Consider the following 22,818-nt stretch of genomic DNA (forward strand, 5'->3'; position numbering starts at 1 on the left):
CATTAGAAGTGATACAATCAGCCCAGGCCCCATTAAGCCATCAGTGTCCACCTGTGATAAAGATGGCCATTTGTTTTCTTAAAGCCCACTTAATGTCTGCTTAACTCAATTTGTCAGGAAATGTAGAACAATTTCCTCACAGCCTGAAATTTGGTAGTGGTTCAAAGTCAAAAGGCCAGGTCTAGTCCTATTCAAATGATATAATAAACAGTCTTCAAATCGAAATCTCCCTTGAGGAACTGATGTTTACTTAAAAAAAATTATGTTAGCCAGAAAAGAATAACATTTGCATCCTTTATTGTTTTCTTTTTTATTATTTCTAAAGTCCTAGATGTCCACCGGTGAAAAGGGCCGTTGCTTGATTATATGAGAAAATAACTTCATTCTCTTTTTAAATTCAGCCAGAAATTGGTTTTAGAAAGAACAGAAGAGCCTTTGCAAAGCATCAGTCCCTTACTATAGTAATCACTTCCAACTTCTTTTAGGAATCCCATTGTAATATGTGCAAATATACTTTTTAGCTTAATTCTGTTTAAAATATTCTCCATATTGCTTATATTTCTAGCTATTTGTTGAAGGCTGCTATTGCCTTTTTGTATACCTTAAAAGAGATAACTAAATGATTTCTCTGGAGAATAATTTATTGTGCAAATGATATTAATCAAATATAAGGGCTGACTTTGCCACTTTTAAACACATGGTCAAATACCTAATGCTTAAATATATCTGATCATCTGGAGAACAGAAAGGAATCAGAAGACATTTCTAAGATTAACCAACAGGGGGCTCTCTTAAATATCCCAGATATACTGACTTCTACCTCTCCAAATGAGTTGTCCATTCAAATCTAACCCTAATTTTGAAAAGAATTTAAATCAAAATTTTCATTTTTATTTGTCCAACAACTTCTGCATTCAGAATATTTAATTTTTGGTTCCTTGTGTTTCTGCTTGCTTGGTAGAACTAGAAGCTAACTACTGATGCCAACTCTAAGAAATAATTTCTCAGCTCACAATGCATGGAAGGCAAACTGAGGAAATGTGTCAGCTCTCTGGATGATTTGATCAACATATATTAATTGGGCACCTAATACATACAGAAAATTTGAGACAAAAATAAAGTTTAAGGGTTTAAATTAGCTGGATACGACCTCACCTCTTGACTTTTTGCTACAAGTAGAGAACGCTTTAACGAATATAGTTTCCAAAAGAGTAGGGAAATTGATGTGACTTAAGGGGATCGGTATGGGAATACGTATTTTTTTCAATATAAGCTCTAAAAAAAAAAACATAAGCTCCATAGCAGCCTATTTTTTTGATTTAGAAATATCACCATTAAGTCTCATCCTTGAACTAGTTTTGCACTGGTATGTTTTATTCCCCACGCTTCAGAGGTTCAGTCCAAGAGGCAATATAATTCCCTAAGAAAAGATCTGATTGAAGAAGAATCAGAAATTAGAATATGGAACTAGAATATATTTACATACATGGCACTGAAGGCTCCTTGGTCTTTCTTCAGGTTGCAAATACATAGTTCCATGGCATTTTATATCCTCTGTACTCTCCCTGCAACTACCTTGCACCCAGTATTTTCACCCATGAAAAGAAAGTATCAGACTCCAACCTTGCTTTCTTGAATCTGCAATACAGTCACTAAATAAAAGATTAACTACAGCAGAAATACCTAGGGGAAAGTCTAGTATGTTACTTTCCTAGAAATGGTTTGATCTGTGAAAATAGTTCATTTTTCTGTGGCTTAGAACAACTGAAGGTTCTGTACCAAACACAGCGAATTATTTTTATTATCAAGATAACACATATGCATTATAGAAAATATGGAAAATGCATTTTAAAAATAGAAGAAAGTGATCTATACTCCTGTTAATCAAAGATAACTTATCATGGTTAATATTTTGTACCAGCCAGTCTTTTTAATTAGCAGCTTAGGAAAGCTATAATTATACATTATCTAAGCAATTGTACAAACTTACTGTAAGTTGTCTCTCTTAACAGATTGCAAAAATAATAAATATTTGTTGAAGCTAACTTGAACACAAAAAGAAAAAGGAAAAAATTAAAATCACTTCTAATTTCATCATCATATTTGGGAGATATTTCCTTTTAACCCGTTTGCTCTGCATTTTCCCCCTGGTTTATTTAATTTTAAAATATATGTAATGCAGGAAAATTTGTATATAATACTTGCTGTTGTTGGTTGTTCAGTCTTTAATTTTCCCACGACTCAGTTTTTTCAATACACTTATTATAGATTTAAAACATGTTTACTAACGATTCTTAGCCATGGGAGTAAATATTCTGCTATTCTCCAAAGCTTTGATTTTGGAGAGGGAAAGAGAAAAGGACTAACTGTCCAGTGCAATGTTCCCAATAATGGGGTTTGCTAGCAAATGCCAGACTGAGTAGCATCAGCCACTGTTCTAAGTGGTCATTAGAGCTTTCACCTGAGCTGTGAAGGGTGGACCACAAGGTTCTGAGAATGCAATGGAAGCCGGAGAGAAATAACCCAATGGGGCCTTTTGAGTTTGGGTTCTAAATAAGTAAAAAAAAAAAATACTTGGTTTTGTTTTTGTTTATAGTGTCACTATATTTTTTGGTTTTGATTCAATACTCAGTAGCCTTACCTAAGCCTTCAAGTAAACTCGTCAGGAAGTCAGTGCTATCATCAATCTTTGCATAGATGGGAATGTCTTTCTGTTATCCTAACACAAAACAAGACAATTGAAGTATGTACACAGTTTGAGGGCCACAGCTTTTCCCCCTGAACAATAGCTACTGCTTTGCTTTACTTCAGAATTCGGTGCAGTAAGTCTAAGGTGAACGCCTACGTGATGACCGACTTAGTTTTATTTCTGTCCTAATAATTGCAGGATAGTGCTTGATCTTCAGGATTCCAGAGTTTTGCCAGACTATATGAAAATACATCTACTTAATGATGCTTTCTTAGAACCCAGCTGTCGTTTTTAATACTGATTGCTTTCTTTTCACTCACAGTCATTTTCTTTCATTTTGTCCTGGATTATTGCGTACTTTTCAGATGTTCTGGTTTCTTCCTCAAGTATACGTACAAGTTTTCGATTATCTTTTAATTCTCTGATTTCCAACATGTCTTCTTCCTCATTTTTTTGTTTCCGTTTTCTGGGGAAGCTTCTCTAGTTTGTCATCCATATCACAGACCTAATTTTTCTACAGTGACAATTTGGCCTCTAATGTAAAAATTAATTTTGTGTTGCATTTTTGGTTTTCACACTCCTTCCTCACCATCTATCTCCTTATCTCACCCTACTATCTTTTCATCTTACCTGGTTCTCTGCTTATGGCTTGCTGATCCCTTTCTTTAGACTCCTTGATGTTCTGAGTTCTACTGAAGATGCTAAAGAGTTTCCTAATTGTCTCATGGTCTTTGTGAGAGTTCTGCATTTCGGAGGACTGTTCTCTTACCTGTACTGAGTTCTTTCAAAGGTCATGTGTTGTTGGAAATTTTGTTTTGTTTTCTTATCTCAAAAGGTGGAAATGCATCCAAAATTCTATGCATATTGCATATTGTCTTTTCCTCTGCTTTAGTTCTAGTCTAACCTTTGTCCTAGAGCATCACTCAAATGACAAATTAATAATCATAGCTCTTATATTAGTTCTTAACTAGCATATTTATTGTCTTATGGTTCTGCTATCCTGACAACAGATTTTTTCTTACACCAAGTTGCTTAACCCATTGGCATTCTAAAAGATGAAATACATACAGCATTAGAATTCCAAGACCATGTTCCTAATAGAATTTTGCCAGTCTCCACCCCTCCTGTGTTTCACATATGGGACTGCAATTCCTATGGTGATATGCGCCAGTATCAAAGGCTCCTTTCCGCCTTCCACTTTCAGTCTCCTCAGTTATTTTACGGAAGTTGTATGCAGGCAAAAAGGAAGTCTTCATCTATAGTTCGGAGGGGAGAGGACATGTGAGAAAGGAGAGGAGGGACTATTCACACTACTCAGCCGCATTAGCTGAGAAGGAAAGAAAGTGCTGCCTGGTCTTCTGAGCTGGCACAAACCTTCAGTCTTTGATTCTGAAATAAGACAGTCGAAAAAAGAAAGATAAGGATGATTCTATCTGCTTTCAGAAAGGCAAGCTCTCTAGTTTGATAGGTCATTAGCACAAGTGGTCCCACCCCTGGCATTTTCCAATTAAATTCAATCTATCTTAAAGGAAATTACTCAACTTTTGGTCGCCACGTTGCCTGTCAATCTCTGTATATTTTAAGAATTCTAGTCTTTTTTCTTTTTCTTCAAGCATATTTAGTGACAAGTTCCAAGAGGTGGTTAGGTGTTGCCAACCAGATGCCATTTTAAAACCAGAAGTCAAGATTTGCATCAAGGACATCACGTTGAAAGTTTGCATTCAAATTCTCCCTTGGGGCGTGACCTCCGCTATGACTTCTTCTTTACATTTGCGTCTTTACCTGGAAATGGTTACAGACCTGAGAGAAGGAGATTTATTTTTAGTCTTGCCATTTGCAAGGCCCTTTAAGCTTAGAGAAGATGCTTAGAATCACAAAATGTAAATCATTTATCATAACGATAGATTTTAAAATGTTATTTTTTTTCCATTTGGGGGATTTTTTTCATTGTCTAACCACACCTTAGTTCTTTATTAAAAAAATTTTTGGACTTTACGCCGTAGGAAAAAAGTTTCTATTGGCTTGAATTGCGGGTAAGGAGGTGTGCGAATGGCCTCAAGTTATACATTTGCCGAGGAAATATCATCCAGATGCTCGAGTCGGCCTTTTCTTGGCAGACAACTAAGAACCACACTGAAACAGAGTCTAAAATCTTGAACAAAAGAATTCCATAATCTCTTACCTTTGGGATGGGCATTAATTAAAAGAAGCAGTGACATCCCTTGTGATCAGAGTTTAACTACTATTAATCAGAGTTCGCCACACAATTAACACTTTGAACTGATCAGCAAACAGAAATCATAGCAAGAAATTGGAGGTTAAAATAGTAAATGGACATATTCTCTTACCCAACCTATTGTCCCTCATCTTTTAAAAGAAAAAAAAAATTAAGCACTCCAGTCGTAACTAACTGGACAGATTTTGTTTTCGGTGAGGTGTTTGCCATTACATATTGCACATAATGTATAGCACTGTTAGGAGGAAAAAATTGGAGTCAAAGTGGCTGGAAAGTTAGGTCTGCTCTGTAGCACTGTGAGATTGTTGACATCTGCCGAGGTTGGAGCGCTCAGTAAGCAGGAAATGGGGTGTCACTCTGAGTGGTAGTTTACCATTATCCTGGCATCCTAATGAAGTGTCTGCAGTGCACAGAGCTTCTGGATGGCATCTTAACGCACGGCTAAGCAAAAGCACTTCTCTCCCTGTCACTGTCATCCATCTGCCTGCACCCTACTGTAGCCAATGGGATGGAACCATGCTACAATGTGCTATAAGCCATTTAGAGTTGCACATTGCATAATCAGTCCCATCAAATATGTAAAAAATGGCTATTATTGGTTATTTTCTTCAAACTCTGGCACCTGGAGTTTGGTCCATTAAAGTTAAACTTTTCCAAGTGCTGTTTATGCTATTAATTCCATATTCCCCCCACTATCTAAATGGGAATGAGTTGCATCCTCATTGTCTTAAGTCCTGTTAATGGCCTGAAAGAGTTGTATGAATATTCATTAAAAACTTCACTGTACATCACACTTGGTGAATTCATCAGTTTACAATATAATGGAATGGTCATTTTCTTTGAGACAACCCTTTTTAAGAAAAGGACAAAGAATAAATCAACTCAAATCACAGATTGGTTGTTTTCATCTTTGAGCACATTATTTATTTTGCAGTGATAGTTCGAGGTCTTTTGGTAGATTTTTTTTTTTTAAAGATACAGTGCATTTCACCAAGTACACTTGCAATTTAAAGCTAGTATTGTCAATGCTGGATGACTAAATTTGATGCTTTCACATTACCTCTGACAAAACTCACGTTCAATGGAGAAGAAGTTAACTGTTACTAGGTGGCCTAAGTACAGCAAGATGTGTGTCTGATCCTCCCAAAACTTCTCGATAGGTCAGGTATGATCCTCCAGACATGGCTGCAAAGTAGCGGGGCTCTCCTGGCAGGAACTGACCTGGTAAGATGGCCACAAAGTTGAGAAGGAGCTTTCCGTAACAGGCAGGGGCAACAAGAATCAGCTAAATTGAGGGGGTGGGGTGAGGTTAGATGAACAAGAGGGCATAACATAATTCGACTGCATCAGGAATTTTTTCACAGACATTAAAACTATGGTAAACATAACAGCAGGGAGGCTTGTACTGCAGCACAGTGGGGAGCTTAGCGCGTCTGCCCGCGCTGTGCCTGGCTCAACCACTGCTAGAAGTCTCCGACTTTCATTAGTGCTCAACAATTCACCCAGTTCCCCAGAAAAGGAGAAAAACTCAAGCAGCAAAGCCCCTGGCTAATTATTGTAAATGCTCCCAGGTTACAGTATTTGGGGGACAATAAGGCAGAATGATGTTAAACTGGAACAAAAGAGTCATTCTGAAATGAAAAAAGAATAAAAAGGCTTGTTTGTTGTTTGTTGGTTTGTTTGAAATCAGGGTAGTCTTTCAATGGGTAAGCCAGTGTATTGGAATATTAGACCATCTCTCTACAATGAAATTTTAGATGCCCTAGCCGGAGTGTGTGTGGCTCTTTTTGAGCAGAGAAAGTACAGGTTGGTTTCACAAATGATCATCTTCCACGCCTTCCCTGTCCCCAGATTTGTGCAAGTCCACCTCAAAAATCTCTGAAACAAAACCTATATGCTTGGGAAGAAATTTGTAATAATGCAAAATTAAAATGGAATTGGATGTAACAAGATAGGCAAACTATGGTACATCACTGCAAAATGCTGCACGTCAGGTTCAAGTTTTTATCCTCCCCCCCAAAGATTGGAATTATTTGAGAAAAATATTGGCCCTTTCAAAGGGATAGTGGTCTGCTATTGATGCTCATACAAATTTTAAATGGTAAAACTTTTAATGGAATGATAGGTGTTTATTTTTGCTAAATCCAGGCTTGGGAATCTGGTTTCTTCATTCATGTCCCCCAGCTGCTGTCAGCATTACAGCACAGCAGCTTTCCTTCATGTGCGGATATTTCTCCAGAACTCATTTGCAAAAGAGTCGAAGCAATATTAAACACCACATCCAAACCCCTTTTAAATACACAAAGAGATGGGAAAACACATCAGAACTAGACCACTGAGAAAATCCTCCTTTCAAATTTACTGTTTGCTTCACATGCTTGTATAAAATATCCCACAAAGTCCCGTTTGTGATCCATTTGAAACAATCTTGATTTGCTTAAATTGTCACATTCTTCTTGCACATTTCTTCCTAAATGCAAAAATGGCAAAGAATTCTCCTCCCTCTTCATTATAAAAGTGCAGAATTTCTGGTTTGTTTATTCCTAATGGAACACTTGAGAAAGAAGAAAATATATAAATATCTTCTTCAGAAGATTAGTTGTCTCAATCTTTTTAAAAGAGAATATTCGTTCATTTCTTCCCCATGGTAAACAATTTGGGCTTTTCATTGTAATTTTCCATTGTCAAATTAATGCATTTCGCTTTACTGTCTTGGTCCCATGGTTCTAAAATACCGTACCTTTTAATATCATTATTTCTTCTACTGATAATAATAATAATGTGTGTCATTTAGGACATAGATAGGGATAGAACCTAAGCATCATTTTAAACAAATTTGTCGGAGAAACCTTCTACTATATTGTAACTTACTGAAACAGAGTCTGAAAAAGCTCACAATTTAAAAAAATAAACTACAGTTTACTCGTTATGAGACACATTTCCAAGCTAAGTATTTCAGGCAAGAGAAGGTTTATGTATTTTCAGTATTTCAAATCAAGTAATAGAAATTTTGTCTAATCTACTGGTAAATATTCTATTGACAGGTTCAAGAACAGAGAAAATTCTGGCCCCCAAGACAGTGGTGAGAATAAGCATTAAAAAAAAAAAGTGGACAGTTTATCAACTTCAGTTTCTAAATTGTGCAGCTCTTGTATGGAATGCGGAGGAAAGTCCCTTAACTATGCTGAAAGTATGACCATATGTTTGCCTACCATGTATGCGGTTCTTCAAAAATTAGATTAAGTTTATTAATGAAAAAATGGCTAATAATTTCAAGAAACTGGAAAGAGAGAGAAAGAGAGAAAGAGAGAAAGGGAGAGGAAAGCAAGCTGTGGCAAAAAACCCGGGCTCAGCAGCTTTCTGGGGGAAATGGTGAAATGTGACTATGTGATTTATAATGAGAAAAGGTATCTACAACATACAATTTTCTACCTAGCTGCAAATAATAATTCATAGTGATGTCCCTTCCAGATAAAAGACCTTTGCTATGTAGGACCCATGTGGTAAAATGATCATGATAAATGTCAGACCAGTGCAGGTAACGGCTTTACAAACCATTAAGATTAGCTGGCTCTCTTTTCCGATGATAACAGTAACCATGCTGTGACTCTATGTGGTAATAATATCTCAGTCCTGATAAATGCCAGAGCTGGGCAGAGGTGTTTATCATTCCCAGTTCAGAAATGCTGACTAAAGTTACCACATGTTGCCTGTTTTTCTTCTCTTACAATAGTCTCACAATTAAAAAAAATTAAAAAGCTGAATCATACAATTATTTTATTCCCTATTTCTTAAAGGATTTTGGTGTTTGTGCTATTAACTCCCCCCTGCTCTCAGTGTCCCTGTGTGACCATGTCAAATGAACTGGCTGGAGAAAGAGTTCACCAGGCTAACTACTGTCTCCCCTTCAAAGGTCTTTTGTTCAAAATAAATAGTTATGGACAAAGTTGAATATGCTTCTTTAACATATATGTATTTTTTACCCAAAAGATAGGGGAAAATATTTCTTAGTTCACATTTTTCTTGATTATGTGACACATCCTAGTTGTTTTCAAGTGTGATTTTTAAAAATTCCCTATATATTTAATTTGTCTACCAATGGAAAGAAGCAGACACATATTAAAAACTTGAAATCTAGAAAAGTATTTGTAGGATTTCCATCCTCATGAAAGTATACAAAGATAATGCTTAATATAAATAGCTACTTGAATATTTGAAAAGAATTACAGGTTTATGGTTAGACAGATGTCAAATGACTCAAAATGATAAGCCTTAAAAAAAAAAAAGCTTGTAAAACCAGATATGTATGGGTAAATATAGTTTAAAGAAAGTTCTTACAGGAGAACTAAATAAACTAGTGGGCTTTATTTTTTCAGCACAGACTATCTGCTGAGGATGAATTAGTATCATTTGTAAGTTACAGAAATGTACTCAGCCACCATGACACTTCCAAAATTACTTTGAAAACAAGAAATTTTAGGGAGGACAATACAATCATGTTTTCTTGTGAAGACTGCTGCCATTACCTTACTTTTTGATTCAGACAGAGAGAGACATTGCTGAGAAACTGAGAAAGTTTGTTTTAAGAGAGTTTCAGGTTGGTGAATTTTAGAAAATGTTATTTATCATCCTAAAATTGATTGCATCAAAGCCATAATACAAGTTGTTAAAAGTTACTTAGAGCCTAAAACTTGAGTACTTTTTCCAAATTTGCCCTCAGTGGGAGATCAACACACCAGCAGTCCCTAGAATAACATAGATACATTTAGATGAAAAAGAAACTGTGATTTTTATTACTTTCTTGAATGTACTTGGTGATGTCCAAAGAAGTGAAGAATAATGATTAGAAGGTCTTCAGAAATTGATTAAATAAAATTTTACCTTTGTGATTTGGTATTAATTAGGTGTCAGGGCAGGTAGAATAATTCAAAAGAAAGTATACTTTTAATGGGAAGGGTACTTGTATATATTTAATAAGCCCTTACAATATGTGCAGTTATGTACATTGAAACATTTAATTCTATAAACAGTCCTATGAGATATGTGTTTTGTGTGTGTGTGTGTGTGTGTGTGTGTAAATAGGAACTGGAAGCATCAAGGGTTCAAGCAACTTGTCCCAAATCATACTGCAGAGCAAAAATTCTAACCTGGTTCTTTCAGACCCCTTCATGATTTACCACTTCTCTTAATTTGTAACAGGAGCTTAAAGCATATGTTTATTTGCATCCATTTGTAAGTCTGGAATTTGCAGCCCCCTCCCCCAGCAGTGTTTCTCTTTGAAGTAAATATAAAATTTTTAAAGAAATTAAGCAAGCTATTGTTGTCATGCCTTGATGATTCCTCAACACCCAACTCAAACTTCATAATTAAAAGGCACGTCCTCAAAGATTTGCATACAGTTGCAGGGCACACTAAACCAACAAAATGTTCTCTGAAGATAACCATTCCTCCTATCAGCCAGGACAGTCTCCAACTAAACTCTGAAATGGTCGTGATACAAAGTATATGAAGTGACTAGAAACTAAACTGCTTTCTTCCGAACATAGCCCTGACATATAAGTGACTACCATTTCTTCACGTGCACTATACATTCCAGGATAACTTTCAGAAGCAGAACAGCTGTGATATTGCTGACCTCCTGAAAACAAAGGGGTGCAGCTGTGCTTTAAGAATTACAGATAAACAGAATGAATTGTTCTACCGATACGTTGGTCACTGGGAGAATCTGGTCTTTTCTTCCTCTGGGTGAACCTCCATAACAAAGCAGAGTTAATTTTGAAGTATGATTTAACATGTGACTATAAATAAGTTAAGAATAATAAATGCATAGATGATAAGGCCGGAAAAGTGTCCAGGGGTCATCAGGCCCAGGGTTCTGACTGCACAGAACTCTTTCCATCATTGTATAACTTTATCTTATCTCTGCAAAAAAGGCATTCGGTTGTAAATGTCCTTGTTTTAGTAGCAACATTTCATGCAGATAAATGCAAATGTTACTATCATAAACCATATTTTAAAAACTGTGTCCTCAAAGCCATGAATCAGGGGAAAACTATAAAGCCACATCCTTATCATAACATTGAAGGCTATTTCACATCATGTAGGAGCTGTTACTTCTCTAAGTAGCCTGGAGTTGTTTTTGAAGAAACTCATTTACAACGGAGTGTGGTGTAGTTTGAGAATATGGGGTCAGGTGGGTGAGGAATAGGCTTTAGTGTAAAGAAAAAAAACAGTTTACTATTTTAATACATACATGTACATTTTGTATATTTTTACATACTCATTTTTGCCACTATTGGATGGCAAAAGTGAAGTACTACAGAAAAGCTTCGTACGCAAGGTTCACAGCTCAAAGACTGGAGAGGCTACTGGGATGTGGGTGGGAACCCAAATGAAGGTATTAATGAACATAGAGCAGACACAAAAGTAAATCATGTGGGAATGTAGGTAGAAGCAAGTGTGAGTGAAAAGGGAAAGAATCGTGGAGTTTATTATTACTGGCAAGATTTTGTATGAGTCTCCTTAGTGTACAGTTTACCTAAGAGTTTCTCTTATTCTCCGCGTAGAAAGAGTTCATTTTTCCATCTTTAGTCATAATGTGAAAGAGTCAGAGATATCTCAAAGTCTTCTCAAAACTCTCAATATTTCACAATAATGAGAAACCATATGCTGAAGGAGAAATATTAATAGAAAATGCTGTCTTTCAGATGCTCACTGAATCAACTGAAGACAGTTGACGCATCTTTAGGAAGCCGTGTCTGAAACTTAGCTCATTAACCACTCCTGTATTATGTATGCTCACTCCAGTTCCTAATATGACACATCAATAAACCAGATCTGAAAAGGTGTCATTTCAATTTCAATGGAGCCAATTGTATTTTTAGATATTCCTCCATTTAGAAGTGTTTGTGTTATTTCCTGATTTTACAAGCTATGAAAGAGTGGGTGTGGTATTGATTTGAAGGAGAAACCACTGCTTTCCTATAACCTTTTCAAAGATTTTGTTCTGATTATGTTGTAAGAGCAATACATGGCTCCTCCTTGATAATATTTCAGCCCTCCCTCAGCCATTGTCCAGCCCCATCTCCACTACTTAGGTGTAACTTAGCCACAAGGACGTGTGTACCACTCTTCATTGTCCAGCTCCTTGAGTACATGTGAAAGCAGAGGAGGAGAGAAAAAGTATTTCTTCTACAAGGTGTTCTTCATGTAGGGTGTTTCTTACAAGCCGACGTGGGAACCACCACGTACTTTTATAAGAATTCTTACGTGGGGCTGGCCTGCTCATCAAGCAGCTCATCGGCCCTCTGCCCACCATGCAGCGTTTAGTGTGCTGTGAAATGTCAGGCTACCACGGCAAGTGCCGTGTCCCCAAGTGACACTGACTTAGGTCAGGTACGGGCAACTACGCTGCGAATGCTCTCTGCATCCAGGTAGTATGCTTGTTCCCGAAAATAAAAAGTGAACCATACCCAGCATGGGCCTCAAAAACGGTGGCAGGAGGAAGTGGTGAACATTTATGAACTTACTTTTCGCTAGTTACTGTGTTAGGTACATTGCATACTACTATCTTATTTAATCCCTGAAACTAGCCTTTTACCTATTATTCAAAGAAAATAGGAAAGTTGTCCAAGACCACACAGCCAATAAAAAGCTGTTACACATGTCAAACCAAGATCTGTCTATTCCAATCCATGTTCATGTCTTTCCTTTGTTCACTAATTCTTTCTTTATTCATTTAATCATATATGCCAGTATAAGAACTGCCTCGCTTTGTGGGAAACTTCTCAGTTTAATGGGAGAAACTGACAGGCATTCAAGCCATGGACATACCACATGGACTGTTATATAAATAGGATGTCCTAAGTGCAATGGAACATAGAAGACGGGCTCTGTCTTGAGAAGTTAGTTCATAAGTTTTTACCTGGTGGTTAAACATACTTAGTAAAAGTTTTAGTTCCTGCCCAGGCACCATGGCAGTGACATTGCAAATTCAAACGTTTCCAATTAAGCAACCCCAGCATTTCCCAACTGGGACATATGCTTCCTAAAACTGAATTTGGGGGATGTAGTATTTAGATCACTCTCCACTTATTATCTGTCAAGCTTAATTTATGACTGCTACTCCTTTAGTCCTCAGTGTTAACTGATCCCTTTTTTGGAGATCTGACATTGATCTGGTCATTACTATGACCAGAGACTTCAGTGAAATTTAAAAAGTCTTCTCTCCTATCTTCCTCTCCCCTCTTCACCTCTCCCAATGTCATCTTTATTGCTTGATCAAGTGGTTCACTAGATGCTCAGGTAAATTATACTACTAGCATCATGCCAAACTAGGCAGAATGTATCCATCTCATAAATGAATAAATATGTGTATACATACATGTGTATGTATCATTGGTGTGTGGTATTAACTTCAGATGGCTAGATACAGGGTATCCAACTGTCCCTAAGAGCTCTGTCCTCAATATACTGTACTAATTTTACTCTAATCTTTAGTGACTTGTTTTACTTCTTTTTCTGAGTTTCTAGTATCCCATAGGCTCTGATTGGTCCTATGAAGCGTGACATTGTCTTACCATCATTAAGCTGCAAAAGATTAGATTATTTGGCAAAAAGATTAGATCTGCTGTCTGCTGCTATGATGTTGCAACTGCCTTTTCTCTTTTCTCTCCCTCTTTCTCTCCCCCTTTGTCTCTTTCATTTGCATTTGTCCAATCTGTATTACGTTGGAACTCTTCTAAGAATAACGGCAATTTTGAAAGCTCTGACTGTGGGAGGCATTATTTATGGGCCTTTGTGGTTTTAGAAGGAAGAATTAAAGCTTCCAAGCAGAGTTCTACTAGGAAGACTGCCCCCACCCTACTTAGCCAAACACTATCTTCTGCAAGATATTTTCCTATAATTCCTTATGAAACGCTTCTTTTGCAATGGGGTATTTTTTTTTAAACCTGCTAGTTTCCAAAGTAACTCTTTCTTACCCCACTATATAAAGCTTATACCTAATAACAGGTAATTACAAATTGGTCTTTTGGAAGTGCATTGTATTAGGAAGTGTGTTTGGTTTAATATCAGAGACCTTCAAAGGCTTTAGTACACAGGACTTATTTTCTTATGTGAAAGATAAACTCAGAGACCAACAGTACAGGACTGGTCTGACTGCCCCGCAGATTCAGGGAAGCTCCTTCTACTGTGTGCTCCACTCTGTATGGCCTCAGTTCTCAAGGTCATCTCATGGTACAACCATGCTACCTACATTCTGAGGAGCAGAAAGGCCCAAAGGCTAAAAAACTAAGTCAGTCCCCTGCACACAGCCTGCCCCATGTAACACTCTGACTGAAGTCTCATTGGTCAGATTTGGTCATGTGGTCACTAGCTGCCAAAGCATCTGGGAAATGATCTCTTTCAGCTGCTATGGCCATCCCTTCAGCAATGGGGTTGTTTTGCTAAGAAAGAGGAGAATGCCTATTGGATGGGTGTGTGCCTTACATATTAGCCTCTTATCTATCATCTTTTCCCACAGTGGCCTCTTTCGAATCATCAGGAGCTTTGTGCTAGAAGTTCTCTAACTTCTAGACAAGTACAGAAAGGAAAGGTAGCTGAGTCATTGTATATAAAGCGTTTAAGAAATAATTATAATTCTGGGCTCTGGTTAAAACTACGGTTAAGATGAATTCTCTGATGTACTAAGTAACTCAGTTCTTACTGTGCCATCCATGCCCAGAAAGGAAAAAAGAAGCAAAACGGAGGAAAGCAAACTGTGTGGTATGTAGTTTTGAACAACTTCTTATTTTTTTGAATTCATACGACTCAGTATTATGCTTTCATTTTTTGCACTTTTTTGTTTTACAGCAAAAACAAAAGTATTAGGGAGAAAAGATAGCACAGAAGTAATAAAGAAAAAAGCTCTTTACTCCTCCAAAACTGAGCAAAAAATAGAATACTGGTAATTGAATCAGAATGTATGTCCTTGTGTGTTTGTTTGCTGTTGCGGCTCTAACAAATCATCACAAACTCTGACTCCAAACAACAAGAATTTATCTTAGGTTCCTGAAGGCCAGAAGTCTGAAGTCAGTTTCACTGGGCAAAAGTCAAGGTGCTGGCAAGCCCGTGTTCCTTCTGGAGGCTCCCTCTCCTTGGCTTTTGTGGTTTTGAGAGGCCGTCTCCCCTCCTTGGCTTGTGGCCCTTTATCACAGAGCCATTTCTCCTTCTGCCTCCCACTGTTATGTCACCTTCTCTCTCTGACTCTGATCCTCCTGCTCCCCTCTTAACCACCTTTGTGATTATACTGGGCCACCCAGAGAATCCAGAATAACCTCCCCGTCTCGGAATCCCTAATTTAATCACAGCTACAAAGTCCCCTTTTCCATGGAAGGTAACACATCCACAGGTTAGGAAGTGGACGTCTTTGGAAGGCCATCTTTCACCTTACCACATCTTGTGAAATAGTAAAGCATTTCTGAAAACCGACTCATTGCCTGATCTTAAGAAGATCGTGTCAGAGCCACACTGTTGCTGCTTTCCTATTACCAGGATCTAATTCAGAGTCAAAGAAACTTCATGATGCTGATTTAGAGTGTATCTCTGGCTGCTGATTAGGACTTTAAGTTGCTAAGTCTTAGTCCAAAATTCTCCTAAGAAAATTTCTCCAAGCACCTTTGAAATCTCATTCTTTTCTAACCTTTCTTTAAAAAAAATTTTTTTTTCAGAAAAGCAAGACAACAACACAAGAATTGAAACTATGAAGTCTCTTGTACAAAAACTCCCTCCACCAAATCGTGACACCATGAAAGTCCTCTTTGGACACCTAACTAAGTAAGTTGTAAAAGTTCCTAATTGTGTTACTGTATTTTCATTTCCTAAATGAGCAATAGTTAATGTCAAATCTCTAATACAAGAGTTTCCAAACGCATCTGTTCCAGATTTCCCGATCTGTAGCCGATCTAAGCCTTCCTGTAGAAGCTAGGGGATGTACGAGAGGTAGAAAGGGAAACCTACAAAAGGAAGTTTCAAAATAATTTCTTTTCCTGGCTTTTCAACAAGTAGATGTTTACTGATTGATTGTCAGAACTGCAGCCAGAGCCCTGGGGTGGGCTGGGTTTACTTTGCTATCTAGTATGAAGCAAGAGCCTGAAATAATTCAGTCATGAGTTCAAAATCTAGCCTCATCATGTACTAAGAGTTATGACCCCAAATAAGTTACTTAAACTCTCTGAAATCCAGTTCCTTCATCTGTGAAACATTGATTCGGATTGATAAGGTGCTATCCATGTAAACAGCTAAGAGAAGAGTATTTCCAGCAAAAAAAAAAAAAAGCAAGTGTGAAGACCCAGAGGCCCACAGAGCTTGATGTATTTGAAAAGCAGAAAGCGGGCTGGGCTGGCTAGAGCCCAGTGGACTAGGGCTGTGGTGACAGAGCTGAGGCCAAAGATGTTAGACCAGTGTAAGATCACATAGGTTCTTGTGGGCCACAGGGAGAGAGGCGAATTTCATTCTGGGGGATATAAAAGATCCCTCTGGCTGCCTGGTGGAGAATGATTTGCAAAAGTGGGGCCTCTTCCCAGAGAACCATGGTAATCCAGCCAAGAGGTAATGGTGGCTTCAGTGGAGATCTTAGAGGGATATTTTGAAGATGGGCAGGTTGGGTTTGGGAATGGTTAGGATGCAGTAGAGAAGGGAAAGGAGAAATCATGTGTGTCTGTTCTAGTTGGGGCTTGGGAGTGGAGAAACAGCAGTGCTCTGCAGCTGGGTAGAGCTGGAGAAGGAATGGGCTGGGCAGGGGGAACTGACTGGAGAGCTTCACTTTGGACACGGGAAGTTTGAACTGACTGTTACTCATTTGCCTTCTGTTAACACCTTCTTCAGAAAAAGCAGAGTGCAACACGACTGATGAGGTTTTTATCGTCACCATGTACATACAGTACTGCTGAAGCCGGATAGGCTTGCGAATTGATTGGGCAGTTTTGATTTTGTGAGATTAAATCTCTTTGATCACCCATTCCTTGGGCTGAATCCTTCCTACAGATGATTCAGCTAATCCACTACATGACTTTTCATTGTGAATATAATATGCAGAATTGCACACACAAAAAATGTAAGCAACCGTGGTGCACATAAGTGAAATTTGCCTACCACTCTTAGCCTGCCGAGCAGAAGTACATTTTTGTGTCTGTCCTCCCAGACCTGTTCCAAAGCACATGCAAACATACGTTGTGCAGTTGTTTATTGCATTAAAGTATATCACACTGCACATACCATTCTTCAACTATTTTGCAACTCATGGACAGCTTTCCATTTCATTAAACAGACATCTGATTCTTTCTAATGATGACATAGTGTGCCATGGTATGGATAGTCCACAATTTGCTTAACTGCTCACTGCATTAGGGAACATGTTTCAATCTAATTCATCGTATTAGCTCCTTACTTATTTCACTCCCACAGGGGAACCTGTGTCAAAGTTCAGAACATCCCTTATTGTTAGACTGTCCCTTCTTGTCACCTGTCACCTCCACACACTGGCTTCAGTGAGAAACCCAGTGTGATTATGTGAAAGGATCTTGGGCTTTAAAGAAGTAGACAGAGAGAGAGCTCTAGAGTCAAATTCTTGTTCTGTACTTTACTCCCTTTATGATCTCAAGCACATAAAATTGGATTAAATAATATCAACCATATCTTGTGGTTATGAGAATTAAATGAGATAATGCATATAAAAAGCCTGGCACAAGGTAAGCATTCCTCAGATGTTAATTCTTTTCCCTTAGGATCCAGACACACCATGACAGGGGTTTCAAGTTACAAGTAAATACTGGAGTGCTTATCTCAGTAACTTTAACTGGACGAAGTCATAAAACAAATGGAAAAGTATACTCTTAAATGCTGTGCAATACCTAGTCTCAGAGATCTTGAGAAATATCCGTTACTCAGTCTCAATTATTCCTTTTTTTTCCCAACTGAAAGAACAGCTATAAAATGAAGAAACTGAGAATCAGCTAAATCCTACTTTGGAAAAAACACACACACAGATGAGAACCCATCCAATTAAAAACCTTCAAAGGATGAGAATCCTCCACCTTCATGCCACACAATACCAGTATTAACAACGCCTGATCGTGTTTCTTATATCTAAATTAATTTCCTGGTTTTGTTAGAACTTCCATTCAGTTCAGTATAGATGAAAACAGACATTTTTAACTGAGACTTAAGAGGGGATTATTGTATCACTTTCACAGCATTCGCATAAGATTTTTTATTCTACATGGAGAGAAAGGTGTTGTTTGCTAGCCACTCACCTTTCTTGAGTGGTGTGACCATTTTCCACCCCGCAGTGATTTACAAACTGGGTTTAATTATGCACAAGTGTGTGCACATGATTATATCTTGTTAAGCATTTCTTACTAAGTTTTTGATAAACAGCCAATCGTGGCATGTCATCAAAGCCTGAGAAGACTAAATAAGAAGATTGTTTAACGAGAATTTAAATATATTCATGTTTGAAAGAATCATTAGAATGTTTTCCTTAGTCTTGATGCATTTGGTAGCTCTTCAGAAAATCTACCATCAACACTTGTATGTAGTGTTTATTCCAAATTGTTGCAAATATATATATTTTGAAGTTTGTTCAGTAAGGGTCAGGGAATGTAATGAAGTGCCAGAAATTCCACTTGATCTACGTCCTACTCTGTAGCTAACAGACTAGCACTCCTTTTTTTTTGCAAAGCTCTGAGTTAAACATTCCCATGAAAGCAGAACAACTACCAACTGAGAAGGCTTAATACAGCACAGTGGGACTAGAAGGTGGACGCACATGCTGTCCGCAAAAGCCAGAATGTTTAAAGGGCTGTGATTATATTAACATAAGATTGCATGCTAGCTGCACAGGCTGAATAGCCTCAGAGTCCAGCGTCCTCATTCTTGATCAGACTCAGGGTGAAGTATATGCTTCTGCTGTGATAGATTGAGACCAGGCATTCAGAATAAGCTATCATCTCAAAATGCCATCAACCAGAAACCTTTGTCAATAGGCACTTTCACCAGTTGACATTGCAGTGATAAGGACTGGAAGGCCCTGTGATACCCTCTGCATCATCATTTAAATGGCAAGTTCTAGCTCTGTGAAATAGAGGTGTCAAATGCATGTTCCTTCAGCCTGCTTCTTTGGAAAGGCAGGCAGGCGAAGTGAAGATGAAGTTAATGGGAAGGAGGACCTAGAAAGGTAAGGTTTGCTTGCTGATGGGTAGTAGTTGGAGGTCGAGAGGCAAGCAGAGAGGTTATAGGAGAAACAGAGAACCACTGAGACTTCACGTGTCACATAGCTGCATGATGTGCTCCGTGTTTATGAAAGTTATCTGACAACAAAGTGTAGGGTGAACGAGACAGGAGGAGAAAAGAACCCCGACTACCCGGGAGTCAGAGCTGGATTTGAGTGGTGAACATCAAATGGAAAGCAATGGTCCAAATCTTGAGACTTTTCAAAAGAAAATTCCACCCAATTTTTCTTTCTCTCATTCCTTTGGGCCTCTTCCAATCAGCCACGGGGACAAGTCTGAGGTTTCAATTATAAAAATCATTCCCCTGATAGCAATTCAAAAAAAGCAAAAGGAGACTGTTTAGAAGGTACTTTTTTTCTCTGTTTTGAAATGCAGACAGAGGGAAGAGGAGGATGAGGCTATAGAAGGTGACTAATGATGTGGGGTGAACCCCGTTTTGTCAGATGTGAATTGAATCGAGCGCTCTGTATCTGCTGGTTGGGATGTCCCTACCGGCCGTGTATGTAATACAGATCAAGAGTGAAAACCTTTCAAGTCTTCGTACCTTTTGAGCCTGTCATCTTAATTGCTAGGACCCTGTCCTAAGTAATGGCAGATACAATTGTACTGTTTGCTCTGGTGGAAACTTGGAAACAACCTAAGCGTTCAATGACAGGGGAAGGTTACATAGAACATGGTACATCGTATGAGCTTAATAAAATGTAGTAGATAGCTAATTGTTTTTAATTAGGGAAATGCTTGCATTAATTTAAATAAAGTCAAGGATACAATATTTTATATACTCAAAGAGAGTATAACTATAAATACGTGGGAAAGTTGTGCATCTGGAAAAGACTGTAAAGCTATTTGCTGAGATGTTAATATTTTTTCCTTAGAGCTGTTGAATTATGAAAGGCAGTTTTCCTTTGTGCATTTCTTTTTCTTTCCTAACAATGGTGTAGAAAGAGACATCGAGGTTAAGAGAACAGGGAAGGAGGGCAAAGAGGCTTTAGAGTTAGGCAGTAATGAATGTGAGTCTTGGCCCTGCTATTTACTGGATGTGTCACTTTGAACTGACTTAACTCTAAGCTCTTTTCTTTCCCATCTGCAAAATGAGGATCATAATAGAACCCATTTCTAGGGTGAGGAGTAAGAGTCTTGCACAGTTCCTAGCACCTAGTACGTCCTGGATAAGCATTATGCATTAACCTGCGTTATTTTTATAGTGAGAGAAATATAAAATAATTTCTAATGAAATAAATATAAGAAGAATTGCAGAGGCTGGGTTGCCAAACTTCCTGGCTTCCAGAAAATTCTTTATCTCATCACAGAATTTTTTTCCAAACCCTGAGTTTCTATAGTGGCCTGACTCAGCCAGGTTCCCCTGGTCCCAATGAAGCTGTTGTCACATATTCCACAAACCACATGACACCTCCTCAGCCCTGTGTGAGCTCCCCGGTCCGATTCTAGCCTGTCACCAACCCTCCATCAGCCTGATCTGAATCTTGTCCCATGTCCTCAAATCCAGCTAGCCTCACCTTCAGCGTGCTGGCTTGCTGATGAGAACGCCTGGTCCCGCTGACTTTCAGGCAGGCCTGAAGACACTGGCGATGACACAGGTCCTTCTGGGCTTCCTGTCCGGGGCCTCCCATCACAGCGGTTTCGTAGGGACAGAAGTTCTCATGCCTCGTTATGTAACTTAGCAGGACGGCTCTCACAGTGAGAGTTTCCAACCAGGCAGAACAGAGCACTGATCATGGGGAAGCTGGCACGTGACATCATTAGAAGCGAGTAGGACCTTACCCTATACCTCAAATCCCCAGTGTAAACACTCTTGGAATTTTATCAACTTCGTATCCACCTAGAACTGGTGGTGACCCTTTCAAATTCTAGAATTCCTGCTGCCGTTACTATGAGTAAGGTGTCCTGAGTCTTTACTCACATTTTTATTTCCAGGAGAAAATTAACATACGAGAATTACAGAAAATTTCGAAAAGAAATATAAGAAAGTATTTTTCACCGAGCAAAACTGAACTCATAAGCTAGATTTACTTTGGGGCATGTGCATTTTGGAAGCCAGAACAATCGCCAGTGTTTGGTAGCAAGTGGGAGGAAGACAGTAAAGAACTTCCAATTCCCTCATAGGTGTGCATTATCCAGAGAAAGTCAAAATGTCTTAGAAACAGGTGGCTTTTAGAGGTGACATAAAATAATGTCACTCCTTGATTTTCAAAAATAGCCTTGGAAGAATTTATTTGCTGCAGATTTTAGATGCTAAGAAACGTTCTTACAGGAGACTTGCACTTTGTAAAATAGACTGAAAGGAGATCATTGACTCCAAGAAAATCGTCCAGCTGTTCATAGAATTCCAAGGTGAAAAAATGATATGGCTGAATAGACAAATCTCATGGAAGCATGCCAGTTGAATGCCTCATTGAAAGGCGAAACTGTTGAGCTGTGGCTATTTTGTGAAAGTAAACCGATATTTAAAGCTTCTCTGTGGTCTTCACGGATGTTAAATAAAATATCCTACTAAAGTATGTCGGAGGCAACTCAAATGAGGATGACCTAGAAATATGAGGGCTGCATGAGGAAACAACGGTGAGGAAATAATTGGTCCACCCTGTCTTTACAATGGCACTGTGGGCATTTCTGATTTTCGCAGAGGTGGCGGCGGCAGGGGGCATGCTGGGAAGTGAGACATGTCTAGACGTGGACCTGGAGGCCCCCAGCCCTTGCCCTTCTCTCTGGTTCTCAAGAGCCATGGCTGGGGACGCTCTGCCTCCCATCGGGCCTCTGAAGGCCCAGGGCTGGTGTGCTTTGGAGCAGGCTGTGTTTTTCTGTGCTGCCTTCTGGCACTCCACCCTTTTTCTGTACACTTTGGTCTCTCACCCAACCACAATACCTGATATCCAGAGACTTGCAGGCCATGGGTATTTTTACTGGAAAATAAAGGACCTGTGCAAATTATTTTCCTTTTTTCTCTCCGCCCCCCCACTTTTTTTTTTCCCCTGAGAAACAGGGGCTGTGAGTTGTTTGAAATAAGCCAGAAGCCTAATAGCTCCTTTGCCTGTGTATTTGAAATGGCACCCTAATCACTTTGAAGAGCTAATGTACTTCCTATGAGTCTGAAATTTCTCAACTGGACTCCCGTGGCAGAATTTGGCCCGGTAGTTAAGAAAATTAATTACTCTGATCGTGAGCATGAAGCAATAGTTCCCAACTCCCTGTAGTAATCATTAAAATGTCATCTACTTAGGAGACATCTTGGCACGGGATTTATAAGGTTTGTGAGCTGGGGACCAAGGTTCAGTGACCCTTCCAGCGGTGGATCCTTGCTCTGCAGGAAGGCTTTGGGAGATAAGGTTTTTAAGACGGGAGTGAAATTATTACTCAAGATCTTTTGATTTAACATCTGAATATTAGCATTAACCACTGAATAATAGAAAACAAAACAAAACTTAAAAGGGCTACTGCCTATTTATCACTGTCTTCTCTATTGTTATTGGTGGCCCATTGCACGGGGGTATTTCTCGCATAAGAGGTACATTTTTTAAGTTTCTCCACTCTTTTCCACTCTGAATCTTGGCCTTTTACCTAGTGGAACGAACCAGGGGTTTGAAATCGGAAGACATAGGCTCAGG

The 22,818-nt window shown here is 38.7% G+C and overlaps 1 protein-coding gene and 1 long non-coding RNA gene across 4 annotated transcripts in view; one reads left to right on the top strand and one right to left on the bottom strand.

Moving 5' to 3' along the window:
* Positions 1–22,818, top strand: part of ARHGAP15 (Rho GTPase activating protein 15) — a 584,181-nt gene that overhangs the window by 510,260 nt on the left and 51,103 nt on the right. For all 3 annotated transcript variants that reach the window (XM_072960912.1, XM_072960913.1, XM_072960914.1), the window contains exon 13: positions 15,635–15,740. In XM_072960912.1, the coding sequence (XP_072817013.1) occupies positions 15,635–15,740 (106 nt within the window). The remainder of the gene's footprint in view (positions 1–15,634; positions 15,741–22,818) is intronic.
* LOC140696353 (uncharacterized) lies at positions 4,242–20,984 on the bottom strand. Its single transcript, XR_012072561.1, has 3 exons — positions 20,713–20,984; positions 6,002–6,146; positions 4,242–4,489 (listed from the first exon to the last, which is right to left on the bottom strand). It is a non-coding gene; the product is annotated as an uncharacterized lncRNA (long non-coding RNA).

The sequence above is a fragment of the Vicugna pacos genome, chromosome 5 (genome assembly GCF_048564905.1).
Source record: "Vicugna pacos chromosome 5, VicPac4, whole genome shotgun sequence".
In the NCBI taxonomy this organism is placed as follows: domain Eukaryota; kingdom Metazoa; phylum Chordata; class Mammalia; order Artiodactyla; family Camelidae; genus Vicugna; species Vicugna pacos.